A 25696-nucleotide genomic window follows, 5' to 3' on the forward strand; every position below is an offset into this window, starting at 1 on the left:
ACAAGTTTACAATCAAGCAATGCAGTAGACGCCAGTTCACATAACCATACTCAGTAAGAAAAAAAATCAAACAAACAAAAAACAAAAAACATGTACAGACAGACAGACAGTCAATGTTGCCAATCACAGGCACAAAATAAACAAATTTCTTTGACAGAACGCTGTGGACTATTGAAAATGACATACATTTAGCGAGTTTAATTTTTTGTGAATAAGGACTTCTAGACAATATTTTGTGATTGGTTAAATTCGCATTCCTGGAGTACAGTAATGGACAAAGTAATGTACACCTCCATGTTGCATTCATGCTGGATGGAGTGTTCATATCTTCATATGTTTTAAAATTTGTGAGTTGCATTCAGCCTGCAAAATTTGCGAAAATGAGTTCTCTGCGGAATATGAGGCACAAACAGTAGGTTTTGTGTATTCAAGGCAATAATCATTATTTGAATTCTGACTTCAAACTGCCTCTGGAGTAATATACGAACACATTTATGAGTTTGTGAGTCACAGCATTCAAAATATTAAATCACATCAAGCAATATTTACCATCTCTCGAAAATAGGTAATACCTTTCGAAGAAAGTGTAATTTGCCTGCTCACATGATGAGTGTAAAGTGCAGTTTGCAGAAAATTTACTGTCAAACATGCTTGGCAAACAGACATACACCTTTTTCAAGACAATTGTTGATAACAAGCACCTTTGATAAAGTAGGACAATTATTGAACTTCATGGCAGCCCACCTACATTCATCATCCAAAGTCTGATCAATTTCAGAACTGTGAGCTCAACATCACATCCAATAATTCGAAGTGCAAATCTCTCAATCACTCAAATAGAAAAAAAAGCCATAATGCTCTACGTAAGTAGCCATCTTCCTTCAAATGGTAACTTACAATATACCTCCGCCAAGGAGTTAACGTTATTTACAAGCATTGATTTTGTTTGCCTGCTTACTTCTCTTAACCTTATGAACGGATTGTGATGAAACTATCACAATAGGACTGTTGTTATACATAAGTGGAACAGTTGATTAGTTTTTGATGGTGATCCAGATCATAGTTGTTGTGGGTTTTTTTTTTTGTGTGTGTGTGTTTTGTTTTTGTTACAGGATGTGTACATAGTTTTCTGGCATTAGTGACCCCATAGCCTTGGCGAAATTTGCACTCTTCGAGTGCTTCAAGGTATGAGTGTGGGAGTCTTGTTTCTTTGTTTTTGTTTTTATGACATGCCATTTATATTGTGCATGTGGCTGAATGTGCAGTTGTTCAACATGGGGGCGATCCTTCCAGCCTAGTATTATTCCACCCCCAGGGATGCCCACACATTGTTGGCACACCACCTCCTTATCACCCTTGGGGGAAAACCAATCCTCAGATATTTGCAGAGTCATGGGTTTTCCTGATGACATTTGACAGTACTTAATGAGGAACTATTTCTACCCATATTTTCTCTTTAAAAGTAAGCATTAAGATAATTGAAACATTTTCTCTACAAAATATTTCTCTCTACATTAAAAAACAAGTTAACATTAATAACTTCTCTTGATAGGAAAAATAAAGTCCTGGGGTCTGTGTCATGAAGTCATCACATAATGTAAGTCTTTACATAAATCTCAGAATAGCCAAATTCGCTCACAGAAACTTTCAAAGAGAAGTAAAATCCATTTCATGAAGTCTCTCAGAAGTGTGTCTTATGAGTGAAAAGTCTCTCAAATTGGACTTTCATGAAACAGACCCCTGGCCTAGCAGAACTCTTTGAACTCTATATATCGGCCTGAATTTATAATATGGCATGAAACACACACCTCTCATCGCCATCACCTATAGCGTGTAGGTGGCTACAAAAATGGACATAGGCCTAAACTATGAACAGGCGTGCCACAGCACCTATCATAAACATGTGTATTTTTAGATCCTGGTAATAATTTTGAAATGAACAATGTGCATCCAGCAGTTATTTTGAACTGAACATTTGAAATGAACAATGAATAGTATGCAGTCAGCAGGTGTTCTGAATTGAATTCTATTTTTGTCATACACGGTGAGGAATTTGAAATGAACAATGAGCAGGTGTGCATTCAGCTGTTTTGTTTTGCATTGGTTTGTTTGCTCTTTGAATGGCAGCATTCTTCTTCCAAACTGAACATTTAAATTGAACAATGAAAGGTATGAGGTCAACAAGGGTTCTGAATTACAAGTCTTCTTTATTATGTAAGGTAGGGAATTTAAAGTTAACACCTGGCAGGTGACATTTGCATGAATATCTGTTGAACAGACCATCCATACCAAAGTCAAAGTCTTTTGCTACAGCTCCAGTTGGAACCAGGTGCAAGCATGGTTAGTAACAATTCAGTGAAAAGATATCATGGCCAGGTGCGGCTGTTTAGAATAAGTTTCCATGGCGATGAATGGCTATAACATCAAACTTTGATGGGTCTTGGGTGTAAGTTGTTTACACGAAAAGCCAATTTTTGTTTTGTAGTCAATGAACCTCCAGCACGGTCAATGAACTTGTCGCATGGTCAACAAACTTTTCTCATGGACGGTGAACTTGTGACATTTCTTATGAATTCGCCCTACTGAAACCCATGGGGCTAGATATTTCCCCCACTTAAATCTCAAATGATAACACTAAATAACATGCCATCTATACACAGAGACAAGATTTCAAGAATTATGCTCACCACTTGGCAAGGGGTTCATCCCACGAGACCGACACCCACGAGTCATACAGTCCATGAGACCGACATTGAAAATAGGTCCATGAGTCAAACAAACCACTGTTCCCCATTATATTCATGTATACATGCTATATGAATTAAAGCAGATATCTTGAGGCGAGGTCAGACTGGCAAAAGATCGAGAAGTTTAAGATCGCGAAGTTTGGGCCATTGGTCCGTGCGCAAGATAGAGTGCGCCGTCCGATGGCTAGTGACTGTGATGTAACAATGCGCACCTGTACATGACAATGGCCTCGCGCTTCGGAGACATCGCCCGCAAACAGATCGAGAAGTTTCGCGAGAAGTTCCGCGGGAAATTTGCGGTCACACTGGCAAAACTTCGAGATCTTAAAGATCGCGATCTTAAACTTCTCGATCTTTTGCCAGTCTGACTGCGCCTTTGTACAGAGAACAAGTATTTTCGCGGGTTTAAAAACACAAGAAAATAATAATTCTGATTGTGAAATGAAAGCGATGGGTAAGCATATATTTTTCCCTTCATTACTGTACTCCACAATCGTGAATTTAACCACTCAGGATTTCGTCGGAAGGTCCCGATTTGCGAAAAAAATTAGACTCGCTAAATTTACGGCGCAAACATTACTGTAATGTGACATGTCTTTAGGCAATGATGAATTGTTATCATCCACTCAAAGTTGGAATATCTCCAAACTTCCGAGCATAGAACACCCACTCAAAATATCAAACAACATCACCACACAGAGAAAGAGTCCATTCTCACATGTAAGCGCTTGTTGCCTAGAAACCTACGTACGGTGACGAGGCCACTCAGCAAGGTGATTGTGGGAGCAGGTGCGTATCAATCTATATCAGTTTTGACATTACATGTATTGTCATGTCATGATGCACATCTTTATAGAGTGGTGAACGAGCTACTTACAGAACAAAGACAAAAATTAAAATACAAATGTGATGAACAGAAGGTTCAATGTGCCTGGTGGTGAAAAACATACACCAGAGGTAAGCGGTTGTTGCCAAAAAACAAAACAAGACCAAGCATGGCCATCTCAACGAGGTGATCAGTGGGAGCATGGGTACAATCGACATCAAAGCTGATATTATTGTCACTTAACAATGCACGTCTTACAATGCGACACAATTTACGTAACGGACAATCATCAAAATATGAAGGTATAATCTGCAGTGAAGAAATGTTTGACTCATTTTATGAGAAGTCACGCAAATGATGACAGTAATTGCTTGAAGTCTAAGGCAAATAAACCTAGTATGATAATAATATAATACAATATAATATAACCTACCACAAATGTTTACACTGAATTGATTTTCAACTAACAACACAGTAGTAGTTCATTTTTACAAAGTTAGCATTCACATTCAAGGCATATTTTCATGCCAATTTGGAGATGACAAGGCCTAAAACTTAGACACACAAATATAAAATATATATTACCTGGTTAAAGAATATTCTCTTGGTATTTGGAAGAAAAAGTTCAAATGGTCTAGATCTGGGCCCAGCTTTCCCTAAAATAACTCATTATCCATCAAATTTGAATTGAAAATATGTCATTGGTATGACTTTGTTCACTTGCATCAGAGTACAAAAAATTTGTTTTCCCTGTCCAAGCATACTGTATGTGCATGCTCCACCTATACATGCCCACATAATCCCAATCCCTTTCAAACGTATAGAATGGGTTGGGTTGGCCATAACGGACTATGCCTATCCTCTTTGGATATCAAACTCAGCAGTGCAGCCACGTATTTGGCTGGGTGATAACACACTTGGCGATTTTTGCATCACACGCTATTGAAAGCACACATTGCTAAAGCCTAACTACACTCAATGCAAATTCTGCTATTCTATGCTCAGTAACAGGAAGACTGCTTCAGTCCTTATTATTTTTTATTTACTTTATTTCATTTATTTTCATTATCGTTATTTTTTCTCTTTCTTATTATCATCTTTTTTTTCTTTTCTTTTTTTTTTTTTTGGGGGGGGGGGGGGGGGGAAGAATGCAAGATGGTGAGATTTTATTGAAATTGTCTAGAAGGTGCACTGTATCCCTTTGTTGGAATGCATATCCAGGATTTTGAAGGCTTAGAACACCATATCCTCAGATTTCTGCCCCTTTGTCAGAAATGGGTAAAACAAGATCAGCCGTACAAATTGAGAATTGAAGGGAAATGGGGCTGAGAATGCGAGAACAAAAGAAAGTCATAGGAGTATTGGAGGTAGGTAAACGAGAACGTCTTTGGCTTGGCTTAAGATGATTAAGATGAACTGAGCAGTTTGCTGCAGAATATTGTGCTTTGACAATGTCATGCAATCAAACCTAAGCCAGAATGAAAAGATATATTAGAAATGGTAATACATACACCAAGACTGCCCTTTCTTCTTTTTTTTTTTTTTTTTTGGGGGGGGGGGGGGGGTTGCAATTCCACTCTAAAGCGAAAAATGAAATTGTCCCATTTTCTGCCAATTCAATTTGGAAACAGAAAGGCAACTGAGCCTTACGATTGCCTTTGATTTGGTAGGAAAGCTGACAACCTATCAACGTTAACGGTCACATTAAATAGTGACAGCCATGTGTGAACCGACTGGCATGGCCAGATCATACATCGCTGGAAACCATGTTGAATGTTCGCTTTGCACAGACCAGATGCTGACATCACCAGTGCTTATTTGCAACATTTAAGTCTCCTTCTATTACAACCTACGCATATACACACTTAACCTGTTGCAGAGAACGATAATCATAACAAAAGAATGTCAAACTATGTACTGGTAGTCAATTGAAAAATTGGAAGAAGTTGAGTTTGCTTACTAGACTATCCTCACTTATTACACCTACTTCACAATCAATAAGAAGTAGATGGCTTTTTGAAACTGAACTTTTCCAATCATCCCTCTTCCATGAATATCTTCTCATCATAATACCAAGCATGGATTTAACTACCGTCTTACTGATAGATACAGCTAACTACATTTTGAACATACAGGTACACCTTAACAAGTGTATAACTGCTTACACATCATAAAACGCATTGGACCCTGACTTCATCACCTATGTTGCATTTTGAGTACTATTAAAATTGTTATAAGACGTGCATTGCTATTAGCGTGAAAACGCTGTCAAAATTTTCGATGATTACATTATATTGCTCCCACGATCACCTCATCACGACAGACAGCCTCACTGTGGAGACGAGTCTCTAGGCAACAAGCGCTTACCTGAGGACTGTGCACTTTCCGCATCTAATCGCATCATCTTGTTTGGATGCCAAAGCATTCACTCATTGCTCCAAACTAAGGCGGAGGCATTGACTCATCGCTCCAAACTAAGGCGGAGGATGCTGAAAATTGAGGTGAGAATAGATGGAAATAGGGTAAATAGTGCATCACTGCATAGCACACGTGTATGCTTGCTTTTATGTGTATATATGCAAATATACATACTATACTGTAAAAGTGGAAATTTCTGTGCAAGTACTTTTTTGCACTTGGTCAGGGTAAGATGAATTTTGCTTATTTTTAATCCCACAGAATCAAAACATCAAATAGTGTTACATAAAACCAGTACAAATATTTGCATGCTTTTATTTTGATGCTAGTTTCTGGTTGCATGAAAAGCACAAAAATGTCCACTTTTACAGTACAGTCAATGTGTGCATCTATCTTGAAGTACAGCATACTTGTATGTATGTATAATAGATAGATAAGTAGTTAACACAGAAAGATGTGAAATGAGACAGACATACATTGTATACACACCTGCACACACTGATTTTTTTTAGGATACCAGGTATGTATAACAAAAATATAAGCAGTCACACTTATCTATACTTATAGTGGGCAATATAACACAAAATAGTGTCCTCTCTATACAATTACACTGTTGCACCCCCCTCCCCCACCACCCCCACAAAAAACAACAATCCTCTCAGTGTGAAGGGTCAAAGGGGGAAAGGTCAAACTCACATGATCATTGAGGAAGCCGATGGAGAGGACGGTCTGGGCCTGGGGCATCCCATCGGCCATCTTCAGGTCACCTAGCATGTCGCCAAGAAGGATGACGTTCGTCCGGTGCATGATACTCTCAAAGTACTCTGGATGGTGCTGGGCAACCTCGTGCTTATTGTAGGTGTGGATCAGCTCCCCCTTAAAGCCCACCAGCTTATCCTGCATGCAGAAAAGTACAGAGTAAGAAAACAAAATTTTGTCAACCACATCAGACATCTTAAAGGGTCTGTTCAATACTGGATGAGGTGAGGATTCAGCTTGTAACGTTTTGCGAGATATCTAGAAACCACTCTATGAAATGTTAAAGAGCATAAATTCTAAGGGGAATCAAAAGTTCATTTGAAGAAAATCGGTTTTGCACAGCAACCAACTTTTGTAAAAGCCTTTCAGTACTTTGATGGCTGAAAATCAGTAATTTGCACCTTTTTTGAGTGAAAATCAGTAATCCTTAACAGTGCAATAGAATACATCACAGACAATGATTTCTAAAATCAGTAATTTGCTTGTAACCTTCAGTATTCTTTCCCAATTTCAGTAGAAATTACTGAAAATCAGTACTAGTTGGCAGCTCTGGTTTGGAAATGATTGATATATCTAAAAACAAGGTAAAACAAAGAGATCCTAAGAAAAGTCCTGGCCTGTCAATTTTATTAGGATCGCTTTTATTGGATATCTCAGCCATTTAAAGGCCAATTTTCATCAAGTCAAAAAAAAAAAAAAGAAGCTAATTGCCTGCCGAAGAAAGTCGATGGGAATTTGGGTGTAAAATAGCTGACAATAAGTTGGATAGACTGTAAAACACGCTGATGTGCACTTGTAGCAAAAGAGTTCATGCACTTGACAAGCATTTGCACACTTATATAGAGATGGCTAGCCATACATCCAGTAAAATCTTGTTGCCCTCTAGTCTATTTGCTTTTTCCTCCTTTGAAATGCAATTTAAGATTTTATTACACTAACTGTCAATATTTTTGTTCTAGATGTCTGATTTTGTGAATGATAATGATATGGACTGGCTGCTCTCGGGAGATATGACATTAATTGCCCTCACGAGAATCTTATTGTTTGACTTTGGCAATATGATTCTAATTCAGGATATAAATGTTGTATCCCCTTCAAGGCCAGTCCATATCATATCATTATCCACATCAAAGGCACTGACTGAAACCCCCTCCCCCTCCCACAAAAAAAACCCCCAAAACAAAACAAAACAAAACAAAACAAGAGCAGAACAACCTACTTTTAGAGCCGTGAATTTTCAGTCTATTTTTATGCAGAGTCAATATTTAATGCAAAAATGTTGACCGTCAGACTGTAGGGTTGGAACAAGCTCTGACTTGAATTCTCCCTACAATATATGGCAGCTAGCCAGGCTAAAGTACAGACCGTATTATGAGGCAATGGGTGTAAAATCCACGTTCACCAATGTGCACACCAATATTATCAAACGCAGCCTCGCAATAAACAACATCAGCCTCAACAGAATGCCTAAGTGACTGGAACCAGCATGAGCGATAAAAGAACAAACAAACAAGAAAAATCAGGGGATCATTTTACACAGATATTTGCAATTAGCGTAAAATTGCTGTTACTGTGACAACATGGTAAATAATTAGAAATGACCGCCTGTTTTCTGGATGCTGCCATGGTAATGACAATTAATGCAACATATCATAATCGCAGACCTCTTTAGGAAAAGAGTCCTAAAATTTCAGAAGTGGAGAGCGTAAAAATGGATGAAGGGAGAGATGGAAGATTGGATTACCCAATTAACCTCTCATTTGGAGGTTAACTGGGGAATCCAACCGAAACATGTGCAATAGTATGTGAATTTGGTGAAGGCATGAATATCACTAGAACACATCAGTGAAGGCGGGGGGGGGGGGGGGGGGGGGGGGGGGGGACATACAAATGATGCACAGGTCTGAGTGCGTCAGTAGAAATTGTGTGTGCATAAAGGTAACTCTCTCTCTGCTTTGCCAAAAGTCACTGGCAATCACTGATGCAGTAATACTCCTCCAGCTCCCTCTGTCATTGCACAAGTGCAGCAAGGTAGATGCTGTTTTGCCAGTTTATTAATATCCCAGCCTTTGTGGACAGGAAAGTGAGCCTTGTGACCGCGTGATCTTTTGCCGTTTACAAATCCAGTCAGGACAAGATGTTCCGTTTGCCTTCTACGCACGATGTGACCCAAAAACTCCATCTGTTAGCATCTTGCATAAGGTAACTATGGCATACTTAACCAGTAAAGCAAAGCCAAGTGGGTCTAGACTAAATTCCATTGTTACCGTATACACGTTATTTCTACTAACGCATGAAAAGACAGGTGCATTATCTGTGTTAAAGAAAGGGGGACAATCTTTCTGCCAGAAATCAATTTTTTGATCATATATCTCAAAACCTGATGGTAAATTTACTGGATGCATTTCCTTTTGGCTTGCCACAGACACAAACCATGCAAATGGATTATTAATATGCTTGCTTTTATCTCAGGCTAATCAATTTCTTTTGTGGAGTCATCAAATTTACAGACTTTAGTGGCTCAAACAGGCAACCAGATAAAAAAGTTACTGCTGAGTTCTGAAGGGGGGAGGGAAATGCATTGTGGATAGAATGTTTAGCAGTGCGTTACCTCGTCATCAAAATCCATGAGATTGGAGATGACCTGCATGTTGGGGAAGAACTGTGAGAACTGGGATATGGCCTCGCTCAGGATGTCGCCGACACCGGCCGAGAAGACGAGCAGCGGCACGCCGGCGTCGTCGCAGCGCCGGAACATCTCGGTGACACCGTCCCGCAGCATGACGCCCGACTTCGCCACCATGTCCTTGATGTCCGCTCGGTTGAGGCCGCAGCTGACCAGGAGGTTGTGGGCACTTGTCCACCTGATGATAGATTGATAGATGAATAGTATTTTATTGAGACATTCATGTCTTGCTAGCACAAAGAATTACATCGTAAAACTAGAGAAGCACTCTGAGAGCGCAGACCTCAGCCAAGCAGCTAATTTCCATCAATGATCTTGTTCTTCCATGGAGATCAGTGATTTCCACCCATTCTAATACATGCTGAAAATCACCCAATTTCCAAATATAGAAGCCTTTTGTTAAGCCATCAACTTCCAGCAGTGCGGTGCGCCTCGCCCTAGCAGAAGCTAGAGCACGCACTTCAGTGCGTGCATGAAAACCTTAAAAAATGCGCAGCTTGAACTCCCAAGTTCATTGACCCTCCCTGCCAAAATATAAAAAAATCCTTCATAAAATACATAAAAATTTCTGGATCACTACCAAAATGTAATCATCTGTTCCTTGTGCCATTCTCAACCTTTCCTGCAAGTTTCATCCAAATCCGTTCAGAACTTTTGGAGTTATTTTGCACACGGACAAACAAACGGTAATGAAAACATAATCTCCTCCCTTGGTGGTGGCAAAAAAAAATGATAATTGTTACGAAACAAGTCTTCATATCAAAGAAAGACTGGAGTACACACACATCAATAAAGTGAGATCTTATCACAGAGGATACTGGTGGGGCAAGCCGTAAACTGTTCCCTGACACAACATAGCAAATGCACGTATAATAAAGGCTTGGTATTCATTCTCCCCCTTTCATCAACTCACAAACCCTGAGGATAGTGATGCATGTCAAATGTTCCCGTTCGTCTCTCAGCGGGTGGTCAAACTTCGATTTCCTTGTTGACCACCCACTGTGACAGAAACCGGAATATTCAGCACGCAAGATAACACTGGCTGAGAACCAGAAGGGCTTTATCGCAGTTTTTTTTTTTTTTTTTTTTTTTGGGGGGGGTATTGAGTTATTGGTATCATGTTGTAGAAGCTCCATCTCCTCTGCATTATGGTGTCAATTTTATATTATTTGAATTTTCAATAAAATGTTTAAAATTAAAACAGCAAGGGTGCTATTTTACCCTATTATAATTCGGAACAATGCTTACAAATCTACCCACTTTCAATTAAATACACTTTTTTATTCCATGAAAATTGATAGTTTCATTTCTATTTACGCTCAAATCTTAGAATGTGATAGCACCCGTTTGGTTCTCAGCTGACTGATGTGTTGTTGAACCAAGGAGCTCCCTGGTTGTACTCACCATTCCACCATCAGGTTGTACTTCTCATCCACTGTAAGTTTGCCGTCCACTTCAAGGGGGTAGTACTTGCTCCGCAGTTTGCAGGCGGCCTCCCTGTAGGACTCTGGAAGCATCTTGCATTCATCCAGAACACCTGTTACGAGATAAAAGAGGCAACCCTCTGGACTGTAACCACATATTTACTGTAAGCAAGGAATATTTCGTGGAATGAATATATTCTATAACTCCACGCTCTACTGGACTAGGGTAATGATAAAATGAAAATATTTTTTGAGAGGAGGGCGCTATATACTTTCACCAAGGCATGTTGTCTGGATAATTTTCTCCCGATTTAATGGCCTATTTTGACACTTTTGCTTTTCCCGGAGATTATTTTGGAGATGACTGAATGGACTGTGTAAATCCCTCGTCATATTGACTTCGATGGAACAAGTGACATTGGACTCAAAAGCAAATAAGTAAGTACTTTTTCTATCGTACATCGCTGTTCTAGTCAAAGCACGTGTGACTGACTGTGAAATGGCTGCACAGCATCCTCGCACAGCAAAGCCAGTGGGCTCTACGCCCGCGCCCTCCACTGAAGCTGCGGTGCTGCCGGTGGGCACCGCACCTGCGCCCTCCGGCCGCATGCTACACATGCCCAGTGAAAGTTCGATGCTTGCGGACATTTGGTCAAAAATGCCACTTCTTGAATCAGTTTCTTCAAAACTTGACAAACTGTGTGATAGAATAGAACAAGTGGAATCTAAGGTGGCTGAAATTGAACACCATGTGTCAGAGATGGATCATGGTTTGAGTCATTTTGAACTTGATTTGGAGGAACTGAAATGTAAAATTGAATCTAAAGCAGACAAGTCCACCATTGTCAAGCTTGAGACACAGATCGTAGATTTAGTCAATAGAAACAAAAGGAACAATGTAGTCCTACACAATGTGCCTGAAGGTGCGGAGGAGGATGCCTCAGATTGTAAGGCAGTGGTACATGCCTTTGTGCGCGACGCTCTTGGTATCCCGCACTCTATGGAGATGGATCGTGCCCATCGCACTCCGATGAGGATGACGGTACGACCAGATGAACCCAGGGGAAACAAAAGACCGCGCCCCATCCACGTTCGCTTTTTGCGTTATGGAGACCGTGAATTGGTGCTGAAGACTGCTATTATCAAACGTGGTGCAGAATTCGGTGGGAACCGTATTTTCGTATCGGACGACGTACACAAATCGACGCGCGAGAAACACCAACAGCTGATGAAAAAAGTGAAGCAATTGCGCGATGATGGCCATTTTGCATTTATTCCTTGGTCTGTCCCCCGTGTCATCAAGTATAAGGAAGGAGGGAAGGGAGCAGTAGGACCACTCAAGACTATTCGCGATCTATAGACAGAGTATAGTTGATGCGGGAAAAGCATGATATTCGTACAAATGAACGTGTTTCAACACTGGACATTGATTAGGGCCTTTTTGAATGGCAGAGGAAAGTTAATTTTGCGAGCATTATTTTGTCTTCCTGAGTTTCAGAATTTTTTTTGAGAATTTTGAGAAGAAACAATGGATTGTCATAAGTGCCTAGATGAAAGGTTTCAAAGTAAGACTTTGCTTTGTTTTAATTATAAGCACCCTCTATTGGATTTACTACAGAGTTTTGTAGTTTGTATGTATGTAGTTTTGCTTCTTCAGATAAAATGGCAAATTGATTGCATGTACAGGTCTATGAAAACTAAATTGATGACAAATTTGAACAATGAGTGAAAATATAGAGGTTAGGTTATACTCTCTCAATGTCAGAGGTTTAGCTAATGATGTGAAACGAAGATGTTTATTTAGTTGGCTTAGAAGGCAAAAATATGATTTATTCTTACTACAAGAGACACACAGTACAGAGAACTGTGAAGCAGTGTGGTCAAGTGAATGGGGTAATAAAATATATTTTTGTCACGGTCAGTCGGACAGTGCAGGTGTCTGTATTTTATTAAGAGCCAACTGTGGTTTAGAGGTTTTGGAAGTACACAGAGACAAAGAAGGAAGGTTACTTTTGCTTAATTTGTCTTATGGTGAAACTACAAAGTTTACAGTTGTAAATTTATATGGCCCAAACAAAGATAAGGTGGATGTTTTTCAAAATTTACATGATGTATTAACTGAGTATTGTGAAGAACCTTTGTTCATAGGTGGTGATTTGAACACTGTTCAAAACCCTGTTTTAGATCGGTATCCAGTTCATGTTCGATATCACCCTCGTTGTTATGATGCATTAGAAACCTTAAAAGATGATTTTGATCTTGTGGATGTTTGGCGTGAAAGAAACCCCAGTAAGCTACAATTTACTTGGCGCTCCAAACTCTCACGTAGCAGGTTAGACTATTTCTTGGTTTCTAAAAATATTTGTAACTATGTTGAGGATTGTAATATACATTATGGGCACAGGAGTGACCATTCAGCTATTTCCTTAATAGTTATTAAGAAGGTCCCTAAAAGAGGACCAGGGTTCTGGAAGATGAATACATCTCTTTTGTCACAAGAATACAATCGGGAACAAATAAGAAAAGTTATAATATCTACAATTAAGTTGCACTCTCATATGAGTGTTTGTAACTTATGGGAGTTTGTTAAATTTAAAGTAAAACAAAAGTGTATTGAATTATCTTCAAAGATTAGACGAGATTTAAAACATAACTTCCAACTATTAGCAAAATCAATAGAAAAACTTCAAAACGATTTTGATCAAAATCCTGATGATCATGATCTAGAAAAGTTGTTATTGAACAAGAAAGCAGAATTAACTAAAATTCAAGAAGAATTTGTTAGGGGATCAATGATTAGAACCCGGGCTTCTTGGGTCAGTGATGGTGAAAAAAATACAAAATATTTTTTTAATTTGGAGAAGAGAAATTACAACAAAAAACATATTCAAAAACTTCAAAAGAATGACGAGATCGTTTGTGACCCATCTGAAATTTTGACTATGGAAAAGGATTTTTATGAAAATTTATATACATCATGTAAAGTTGAAGAAAGGGACATTAAAGAAGTTTTTGATAATATTTCAATGCCTATGTTAAAAGAAGAACAGGCAAACCTCTGTGAAGGCATGGTATTTGAAAAAGAGTGTTTCGAGGCTGTTAAATCAATTCCAAGTGAAAAAACTCCGGGTTGTGATAGCCTTCCTATAGATTTCTACAAGGTATTTTGGCAAGACATAAAAGATATACTATGTCAAGTTTTTAACACATGTTTTATAGATGGAGAGCTGTCTACACTGATGAAGCGGGGTGTCATCACTTTACTGCCAAAAAAGGGTAAAGATAAGCTCCATTTGAAAAACTGGAGACCTATCACACTTCTGAACAATGACTATAAAATTCTAGCAAAAGTTCTTGCAAATAGACTTAAGAAAGTCCTGCCTTTTTTAATAGATTTTGATCAGACGGGCTTTTTAAAAAATCGTTATATTGGAGAAAATATTCGACTATTGAAAGAGGTGATTCAGTATTGTCAAATGAAACCATTCAAAGGTTTAGCTGTGTCAATAGACTTTGAAAAAGCATTTGACAATATTGAGTGGAATTTTTTAATAGCTTGCTTAAAAACCTTTGGTTTTAAAGACGACTTCATTACATGGATTAGAGTGATGTACTCGGACATATCCAGTTGTGTAATTAACAATGGATATTCTTCAAGCAATTTTAATTTGCAAAAAGGTGTCAGACAAGGTTGCCCTTTATCACCCTATTTGTTTTTAGTTGGAGTTGAAATCCTAGGTATCATGTTAAGGCAAAGTAAGAACATTACTGGCATTAAAATTGATGGAGTCGAACTCAGAGTTAGTCAATACGCTGATGATACGATTGTATATTTATCTGCTAATGAAGTGAACTTAAGAAACACATTTCATTTACTGTCTGCTTTTCAAAAAATATCTGGGATGAAAGTTAATATTGAAAAAAGCAACATCGCTTGTCTTGGTCCGTGGAGTGGCACTTTGTGTTCAGATATCCAGATGAACTGGGTAACAGAGTATTTATTTTACTTGGGAATATATATACCTTTAAGAGGAAGTGTAGACTGTTTTAACCAGAATTTCCAAATAAAGTTGAAAGAAACGGAAAGCACACTGAACATTTGGAGACACCGTAACTTGACACTGTTAGGAAAAATTACTATAATTAAGTCACTGGTGATGCCTAAGTTTGTGTATTTATTCAGTAACATACAAGATCCTCCAAAACGTTTTTTTGATGAGTTACAGAGACTCCTGTTCAACTTTGTTTGGAACCAAAAAACTGACCGTATTAAACGTATTATTATGTATGATGATTACAAAAATGGAGGCTTGAAAATGCCACATGCAGAAAGTTTTTGTCAGGCATTAAAAGTATCTTGGGTAAAGAGATTTCTCGAGGAGGAAACTCAAACAGGAACCAAAAAATGGAAATTGTTCTCTAAATTCTTTCTGGAGAAATGTGGAGGAAAGAGTGTTTTCAGAGGAAACTTTAGTGCACACGATTGTAACCACTTATCTGTAAATCTCTTTTGGATTGATGTATTAAAGGCTTGGGCCCATTACAGATACTACAACCCTGCTAGATATAAAGATATACTTTGGCAATCGATTTGAAATAACTCATTTATTAAGGTAGCAGGCAAAACTGTATTTTACAAAAGGTGGTCCAATGCAAGTATATTTTACGTTAGAGATTTGATACGAGAAAATGGTTTTTTTAAGTCTTTTGAAGAATTGCAGGCTGAATTTAATCTTCCAATTTCAAACTATTTAGATTATTTTGCAATTTTATCAGCTATACCTGCTGAGTGGAAAAGAGTTTTGAAACAAGAACATGTAAATGTTGATGAGCAGCCTGAAGTTTTTGATGACAGGTTGGAAGCATTTGTATGCCATAAATCACCTGTTAAATTTTGTTACTCACAGTTGTTAAAAAAGATCTGTCCAACCGAGTATTCCCGTGTTTTGTTAAAATGGGAAACAGATTTGCAACAACCTCTTGAGAGTTTGATTATATGGAGAAAGCGTTTCAATATTTCATTCTTTGCCACATTAGATACAAAAATTAGAACCTTTCAATTTAAGTTTTTGCACCGTATAATTGCAACAAACAAATTTTTATTTAAAATTGGTATAAAATCATCCCCAAATTGTAATTTATGCAACACTGAAGAGCAAACATTGCTCCATCTGTTTTTTACTGTGACTATGTACGAACCTTTTGGCAAAACGTTACGAAGTGGCTAGAAAGAACTGCAATACTTTCTTCACCTCTAACCTGTATTGATATCTGTTTTGGTATTGACACCCAGAAGACTCTGGTAAACACCATTATTTTATATGCAAAACATTTTATTTTCCGTAACAAATGTCAAGACAAGACCTTAAGTTTTGATCAGTTTAAGAATGAGATAATTTATCTAGAAAAGGTTGAAAGAGCTATAGCTTATAGAAAAGGAAAATTAACATTTCATAGAACCAAATGGTGTTTGTTACTTGCAGTCTAAGCAATTGGGCTCAGTTACATTCCTAAATTCTAATTACAGTCAATTATACTTTTAACTCAGATTTTCAAACCTCTGCACTTGTCATGATCAATATGATTATAGACTCTGTTTGGACTGGCTTGTTCGGCCTGTAGACAAGTGGGGATGGAAAGTTTTGCAGGGACGATTAAATCATCCCTGAAACATGACTGAGAATATGTTGGGGTTGTGGCTGAGCCAAACAAGCTGAGTGGACTCGGTTCTTTGTTTTTGGTATAAATGAGGGAGTTTTTAGCCTCCCCCTTGCATTGTATTACAATTTGTTTTTTACCATTGCAAAAAAGAAAACATTATACGGTACTTATATGCAGCAATGTCAAAATTCTGTATCTGTTAATCTGTGAAGAAGCAAAATAAAGACGGAAAAAGAAAAAAAAAATATTTTTGAGACACTAAAAGTACTATAAAGAAACACTCTTGTCCGCTAGAAATATGAACAAGTGAAGTTCATTGAAATTGGCCCAATGCAACAACAAATTGCACCAAAGTTGCCATGTTTACAGTGTGTCACTCCTAGAACAAGTTACTCTAGTAGAGTTGCAGGCATCACAGCTAAAAAAGCAAAAAAACAAAAAACAAAATAAGCAAAAAACACACAAAAAGAAACATTAAGTCACTTTAGTTGAAACACAGGAAGTCGGATATCTGTTCAAATACCAAAAGTTCAACATTTTCACAAACATCATGGCAACGATTATGGAATATGAATGTTCAGAAACTCTGAAAATTCAGGCAACTGATTGCAGCAGTACATCTACCTATTGTGTTTTAATGTCTACCTTCCAGCAAGCTTGAATACACCTTGACCACAAAAATTTTCTGGTGACATGCTTTTTCAACTGGCTTTTGAGGTATGTCTCTCTCTTCCTTTTTTTTCAGGGATGGGATGCAGTAGGACAATTACTATAGATGACAAATACTTCGCAAATAGGGAGTTCTATGGCAATTGCGTGGGAGGTTCAATGGGTTATACGGGAATAGATATTGTACTGCTTGCATTGTGAATGCTCAGCGTATTGGTAGAAACGTGCCCATACAATTGTAGTAGGCTCTGCATTTGTGAGCAGCTGCTACCTGCTCATGTTGCATGTACGTATACATTGCTACAAGCATTCAACCGAAAGAAATTTTGGCGGGCTGCAAAATTCACAAAAATGAAACTAGTGTGAAATATTCAGCATATTTAGCATCAACAGTTAATGTATCATCAAAATGCTAAGTCTGGAGAATCTATCTACCAAAACACAGTTATGATTATTGGTAACTTCAAGAGCCTGCTGTAGTGAGGGGTCACATCTGTCTACACAGTGTCGTCATTAACACTCACCATTTTCCTCCAGTCACTGGGTATACAATTTGTACCTGTAGTACAGACACCCTAAACCCCATTCCAATCCCCTTCTAGGGAAGAATTCTTCCCCTATTCTATCTAGAGCAGAGTCTATATCATTTGGCAGAAACATAATTCTTCCCCCTTCATGTATAGCTCTCACACACAAAGCCAGAGTGATGAAATATACTGTAAACCATTGATAAGACAAATTTGAACACTGGAATTTTCTCTTTTCAGTTTTTCATTATAAGAGTTTCACAAACTTACTTTCCAATAAACTTCTTTACGAGGAAATACCTTTTATTACTACCTAACATTTCAATTCTCTATCACGCTATGAATATTATGGCAATGGAGGCTGTCTTTTTGGGGGCAATGTACTTCAGTTATCTCTTGTGCGCTCGGTAAGTTCATATCAGGCAGTTAAAGAGTACATTCTACAGCAGTATGTCCTTCTCAGTATTAAGGTCATACTATTAGCAAGAGCAGAAGCTCTCAATTATTTCAAAAAGAACAAAAGAACAACATGGGAGAGAGAAAGACAATGTGATTGTCTCACAGGGCACACAGAGGACTATGACCATATGTAACTAGGTTAGAAAGTAAAATATATGGCTGAGAAAAAAGGAGAAAGAGGAAGAGAAGGAAGGAAGAAGTGACAAAGAGGGGTAGAGATGAATAGATAATGTAATATCAAAGAGAGAGAGGGAGAGAGTGAGAGAAACTACAACCAGAAAAAAAATTTGCTGTTATCTTTGAGTATTCTAACAATCAAACAAAACTATCATTGTTGTGCAGGAAGAGTTAGCTTAGCTTCAAGGCACTGAGATGCTTTTCTTCACTTTTATGCCTGTTCAGTTAGCATACATCAGTCCCAGGCACAGACAAGTCCTTCCATGGACTGATTAGTCAATTGAAACATGGACAATCAAGGGAGTTATCACATGTCAGTTAGGGTGAGAGAAATAGATACACATTAACCAACAGCCTGGAAGCTAGGCTAAAACAGTGTATGTACTCTGGTTCCTACAGGAGCTAATTCTTACCGTGGCACGTTGGTATTTTCCTGCCATTATGCATGAACCGTGTTATCGTCCTGTCAAAGTCGGATACAACCTGTTGGAAGATTGGGGGGAAAACAATCGATTTAATGACAAGTGACGTCTCTTTCTTTGTTTTCTAGTATTTAATCATTGCAATCAGGGCAAGCATTGCACACAAACACAAAGACAGGAAACATGTGCACCTCGTTATCAAAATCCCATTGTCTTTTCAAATCTAATGACAGGAGGCTCAGTCACAGGTCCTGGAGACTAACAGTCCCACAAAATCACAAACAGGGAGGTTCCCAAGAGCAATCAAAGAGATACAGTAATTGTGTGTGTCATGCATCATAACAGTCAAATCATTACTAACTTTCCTTCTTTATCATATGAAATACAAACAGAGGATATAAGTTTTTCATATCCCATTACCATTGATTTTATCAAAGAAGCTCAACAAGAATGCTTTAAAAAGGGCAGGGATAGAAGTACAGTGTAGTTGGTAAAGGTAGCGTCAGCAAACATAATTGTGGCTTTTTATTATTCTTTTTTTCTTTTGAGGAAACAAATGTTACAGTAACATTGTACTTTATAAGGTTGTGATGACTGGAAACGATTTTCTGATTTTATCAGAGTGGTTGGCAACATTTATTTTTTTTCCAAAGGAGCTTGGTGGATGAACCTGCTCTACACTGATTGTACATGTGCTTCTGTGTCTGCGTGAAATATAATAAATAAATAATTGATATGATTTATACAGCGCCAAATCCACTCTGCAGAGTGCTCTAGGCGCGGAAGGAAGAGAAAGTGAAGGAGATAAAGGACATACAGTACAAATCTGTCCTTTTCCCCAAGGATCCTGGAATTTTTCCAACAATAAGAAAAAGGTAAACAGGAGAAAGATGGAGACACTGCAATGTTAGCCAATATCAAAACAGGAGGGAGATGGGGACACCACAATGTTAGCCAATATCAAAACCATGATAGTCACGATGAAGAAATACGTATCTCCTCGTTTGAAAGTTGGACTCTGTTTACCTGTAATTTGTTTCTTCCGTCCCTGATGAGCTGTGTGACTTTCTCCTCTACCTTTTCTGGGTCTCGTATATGAACGTGTTTCTTCTGGAACACTTGCATCTTTGGTGGGGGAAAAAAAAAGATTAATAAGAAATGAGGTCAAAGTCGAGAAATTTACAAAGCATAGTTCATAAATTATCCAAAATTTGGAAATATCTCACAACTTCATACAGCATGTCTTTCTGGATGAAGTTCTAAAAGCTCGCATCTGTGACTTGTTGGCATTGTGAAGATTAATTTGAAGAGAAGTAAACATTGAAAATATTATATACAAAAACATGAACAGATTGATATGTGCACCTGTTTCGGAAGTATACATTTCAAGTCCAAAATTAACTTCAAATGACCTAAAGGTGTCAAAAGGCAGCCTTACAAGGAGTGAAAAAAAAAAAGGAAACGTAATTCATAGATATGCAGGGTGGTCCACGAGGGGTTTTAGCATGTCGCTGCAACATGCTAAAATTCTTGTGCAACATCCTAAAAAGCCAGCAACATGCTATGCAACATCCTTAAGAATTTGCAACAAGCTCAAAGTAAAAGTATTCAAAAATGTGCAAAACATGTGCATAACATAAGAAACATCAAACTACCAGGTACCGGTACTTTAGATATTTGTGTGCAAAACATGAGGGAGAACATTGAATGTAAGCAGCACAAAGAGAGATAAGCAGCAAAATATTGCGTACTACGTACTCATCGTGTGCGCTCCGCGCATATTCAATTTCTGCAATATTCTCAGATTCTGAGCTTGCAACATGCTAAAATTGAAAGTTGTGGACCACCCTGGATATGTATAAAAACTTGATATACAACTAGGATTTACAAACTAATGTTTGCACTCAGGCTAATCATAGTGTGTGTAAATTTCTGCTTGCTCCAGGTTAAAATGATGAAGGCTATTTAAAAAGCTGTAATTCATACTCTGTACAAATACAGTGCAAACAACTGAATGTTGCAGTGTACAAAAATATATCTGGCACCATTCAAGACCTCTTCACTTCTTTTCCCAGCCAATGCCCTAGAGGTGGGGGGGGGGGGGGGGTGCAAAAATTATTCAGGAAGTGAAACAACACACTGAACTCGGTTTGGTTCAAATTCGCTTTTTTGGAAGAAGACCCATATTGTTATGCCCATTGTGTTGTACTGCTGTCACATTGTATCTGACCTATGACATGTGATGATTGTATGTACAGATACCAGCCTTAATATTATCTACAGTGTACAATCTGTACGTTGCCTCAGCAGTGAGGCTTGTACAATGTACCCAACTGAGTACTGCCACAAACAAGCACTCTAGCTAGTATGTGCCTAGCAGTCCACCTTTTAAACTAATAGACTAAATCTTTGGCCCTTTTTCCTGATATCTTGCCCATTAAAGACTTGATAGTTTACAAACACCACAAACTACAGCACTATAATTGTGAATTATCTATGATTTTGGTATTCTTTTTCTCTCAAAAACTGACATATAATATATACTTTGGATCAATATGGTCTGCTGCTTCCATTGTGCTGAGTAGTAAAATTACTGGCTGTGTACATGGACAATGATGACTGCATAATGTTAGACCAGTATAGGATGTAGTTTGCATACCAAAATATTTGCATGACACTCTACTGGCATGGCAGAGGAAAGATAAGTTGCAGTATAAAATGGATTTTTGTATCTGAATTAGAGATATAATGTTGTAATGGGCACAAAAATATCATGCAAATGCCTTGCATTATTCAGGAACTGCAGCTTGTATGCAATGCTAGTGCATGTTGACTTGTATTGATTCATAATACCTTGATTATCACTCATGTGGTCAAAAAGAAGTTACATAATGTACATGTACAGTGTATATGTGCCATTATTTTACAACAATATTTCTACTAGTTTTCTTCATTTACTAGGATTCTGGCAGTAACATCATCTCCCAATTACATGTATGTACAATGTATTGCTAAAGTAGTATCAAAAGACATCAGAATGCACATTCCCGTAGACGGAGCATAACTCGCATGCTGCCCTGCAATGTCTTCTGTTTCAAGTCAAACAGTTGGTCTCACATACATGTAATCAAGATGAAAATTTCACCGTCAGATGAGAAAATGTAACAAAAAGTACGGATAATCCACAGATTTCATCTCAAACTAGAAAAGATGAAATGGTCAGTTCCCACACAATGGATATCATCAGCACAAGACCCAGAATTGAATATCCTTTGTTTGGCACAACACAAGATCATTTAATAAGCTGTTCATCTTTACTCTAGAGGTACAATGTACAGTGTATTAGTAACACAATTTCATGAAGTCACACTAAAAAATAATGCATCTTGCACTGCACACACTGCATTGCTGTACCTCAGAATAGGATGTAGCAAGTTAACACAAATCGATTTCATGGGAGGCGCTAATGAAATGGAACTGTAGCCACCTGTGTGACTGGTGAAGTTTTATCTGAAAGGCATCACATACAGATGTAATATCACTATTCATGGTATAATTTCCCATTTCCCATTGCCACTGACAGAAGGGGGTTTGGTCCCAGATTGCACAAGATGCCAATGTGGGCTGATGCCAGCAACCAAACTGATGAAATTTGGTGGGAATTCCACAGCACACTGCTTAATTTTTTGTTTACTTTGCATGATACTGCGAATATTAAGCTTTGAACATAATAACATAGCAAGCCTACATTAATTCTTCTTTACTTTGTGTAAAAATATAGGAGGTCGAATTTTATCACAAAACAAACAAGATAATCAATCACTGTATTATGAACTGGTAATAACATGTATACCCTAGCATGATATGCTAGAAAGTGCTATATTTGAGCATATCTCTCTTATCCAGTCAAAACTAGATTATTTGGACATCCGCCGCTCCCGACGTGGTCGAATAATTGAGGTCCTCCTGTAAGTCAGCCATATAGTGTTCAGTTGTACCAGTATGCTGCATATCGTCCCATTGTATGAGCACAAAAATACAAGAGGCTGTCATTGTCTCCATGCCAGCTCTTCTATTATTAACTCTACAGTTTGCGAGTAAATTTAAACTACAAATTAATGCCATAACTGAACCTCTCTTTGCTAATTTTGATGCAAGGGTTTACAGCTGTGTGGACAATGTGGTGTATGGATATGTACATGTACATGTAGTTGAACGGAATCTTGAACACGACACACACTGTAATACCCAAAGAAGATTATTTTGTGTCTGTAACCTTGTGTAACTGTTATACATCTAGAGTTGCAGGTTTCACGACATTTTTTTTTTTTTGTCTTGGTTTTGATGAAGACACTCCATTTGGTGATGTTGGAAAAGGTTAAATACAACAAACTGTCAAAACAATAGAGCAATTTTTCTGCCAACTGTATCAAATTTGTGCATTTTTACACTTAAAATGAGTCCAAGAAATGAGCAAAGCAAAACACATTGGGATCAAAAATTGTGTGTGGATATAGGCAGTGCCTACACTAGAGATTTATCCATACCTTCTACTATAGAGTATGACTTACAGTATCTCCCCTGAAATGACCTGGTCACTGCAATGTGATAGGGGTGTGTTTTGGCTCAAGAGAATCAATGCCACACTACACTGTCTGAGCTATTCAGATCCTGAGTTCCCTGATAGATTACAACATATCTGCTTCTAGTACTGCATTTACAGCTGTGCCTATTATTGTATAAATGTGATAGACAGTTCTCTTAGTCTTACAACATAAGAGTAAGATTTCTAAATCCCCATCCAAATAGATAGGCATATATCCTTTAATCTGAATTACAAGAAATACAAAACCAATCTGGTTTGAAGGGGATAATTGTCAGTTTTAAATTCTTGTTTTTGTGTGTTACTACAAAATCATTTGAATTTGATAATAGACAAGGTATCGAGGTGTGATTTACAATTGTACAATGAGGCTGTTAAAAGCTGACCCAAGAAACTTGACATATTTTCCTGTCTAGTTTGAAAACACAATTGATGGTTGAAGTGAGAAGTATGCTGGCCTTTTGAAACAATGGCCTTGTACTAAAGTCAGAAGTTTGCATGCAGATCAAAGTGTTGGTCTAAGAACATCCTGTGGAACTTGTAACCTATAACTGTATGCTGGAGCAATCATGTACAGTCCACTTCACTGAAGTCCACTTACAGCTGTTCTACTTTGGGCCACTGACCTATAGATTGGAAGTGAGCCCGTTTCAGTAAACTGAACCCAGTCATTGACAATGGCCACTGTACCATCATAAAAGCAATGACACCTTCAAAGACCGGTCAAAGGAGGGCCAACGACCTGCACACACAAAGACGAGCTTAAGCCCTCCACCTTGTCTGCAGTTCATGAAAGGTTGAGGGCTCCTTTCACATCACAAAACCCCTGTAAGCAGCAATGTGACCCCTTCAATTGTACCTTCCTGAAGTGATAGGGAATAGAGGAGAGTAGACAAAAGAAGTTTATCTACCCCTAGACAGGTGCGTGAACATATACAAGTGGCTGTGAGTGCATTTGCTTGTTCGGCTACCACAGCACTGCACTTCCTCAACTCCTAAACTAACCAGTGTTCAAGAGGCACTGTAATGACAGTAATTACCTCCGCCAAGGGAGGAGGTTATGTTTTCGTTACCGTTGGTTTGTTCGTTAGTTAATTCGTTAGTTAGTTTGTCCGTGTGCAAAATAACTCAAAAAGTAGTTAACAGATTTGGATGCAACTTGCAGGAAAGGTTGAGAATGACACAAGTAACTAACGATTAACTTTTGGTGGTGATCCGAGAATTTGGGGGGAATTTATGAAGGATTTTGATATTTTGGCAGGTAGGGTCAATGAACTTGGGAGTTCAGGCTGCGCGTATTTGAGGTTTGCATGCGCGCAATAAAGTGCGTGCTCTAGTTTCTGCTAGGGCGAGGCGCGCCGTGCAGCTGAAGGTTTATGACGTAACAAAGGCTTGTATATTGGGAAATTGGGCGACTTTCAGCACACAATGCTATAAGTACACGTGTGGAAATCACTGATATCTCAATGGAAGAACAAGATCAGAGGTAAAAATGATTTGCATGCTTGGCGGAGGTCTGCGCTCTCAGAGTGCTTCTCTAGTTACAATTGTATATGACCTTATCTACGTTAGGCAGCGTCTTCACCTCTCTTCTCTCAACATGGATCCCTGCCATTAATGACTTTTGCCCAAGCAATAGCTCTATACAGCTATACCATCTCTTCCAGACACTCTTGGGTCTCATTTCATTAATAGTGTGAATAGTTCTAAGAACAATTCTCCCCAAAAGAGCAACTTCTTGTATAAACTTGTAGCGACAGCCAATCAGGAAGCAGGGCTCTTTTCATATCAATGAATCAACACTTGCCTCTGCAGCAAGAGTTGCAATTTTAGCAACTTCCTATGAAGTGGAGCACTGGGTCAAGAGGATCAGACTGCTGTACAGCGACAGGGCCGTGTATACAGTGTAGTTAGAGGATAATTGCAGACGAGACAACTTCTCCAGGGATGCAATACAATGGAAAGGATACAAACTATGATTGCAGTGTACATGTATCTTTATGAAAGCTTTATATTTCCAGTACTCGTCATCAACCCAAACAAGGCCACCGAGTATGATACATGTATTGAAGCTACAATTCTATATGAAAGAGTAAAAACTTTACATGTACAAGTATAACCTATAAGTGCTTTTGTTTGACAAATGCCCACCTTTTGCATTCCTAAAAAGGCAATGACTTTGCTAAAATTGGACGGTTTCTGATTTGCAGCTATTTAGATTCAAGAGCAAGATTTTCCAGCAGGATGTTTTATCAAACTTTCAGCCACATCAATCACACACACACACACACACACACACACACACACACACACACAAA

The 25696-nt window shown here is 38.3% G+C and overlaps 1 protein-coding gene across 1 annotated transcript in view; it reads right to left on the reverse strand.

Annotated features, from left to right (window-relative positions):
- LOC139718469 (cytosolic 5'-nucleotidase 3-like) overlaps positions 1-25696 on the reverse strand; it is a 28009-nt gene that overhangs the window by 690 nt on the left and 1623 nt on the right. Inside the window, exons 3-7 of the mRNA XM_071629941.1 lie at positions 19802-19900; positions 18767-18836; positions 10841-10973; positions 9362-9614; positions 6688-6888 (exon numbers count right to left, since the gene is read on the reverse strand). Of these exons, the coding sequence (XP_071486042.1) occupies positions 6688-6888; positions 9362-9614; positions 10841-10973; positions 18767-18836; positions 19802-19900 (756 nt within the window). The remainder of the gene's footprint in view (positions 1-6687; positions 6889-9361; positions 9615-10840; positions 10974-18766; positions 18837-19801; positions 19901-25696) is intronic.

The sequence above is a fragment of the Diadema antillarum genome, unplaced genomic scaffold, assembly GCF_040938485.1.
Source record: "Diadema antillarum isolate AM-2024a unplaced genomic scaffold, OU_Dant_1.0 scf00000095, whole genome shotgun sequence".
NCBI classification, from domain to species: domain Eukaryota; kingdom Metazoa; phylum Echinodermata; class Echinoidea; order Diadematoida; family Diadematidae; genus Diadema; species Diadema antillarum.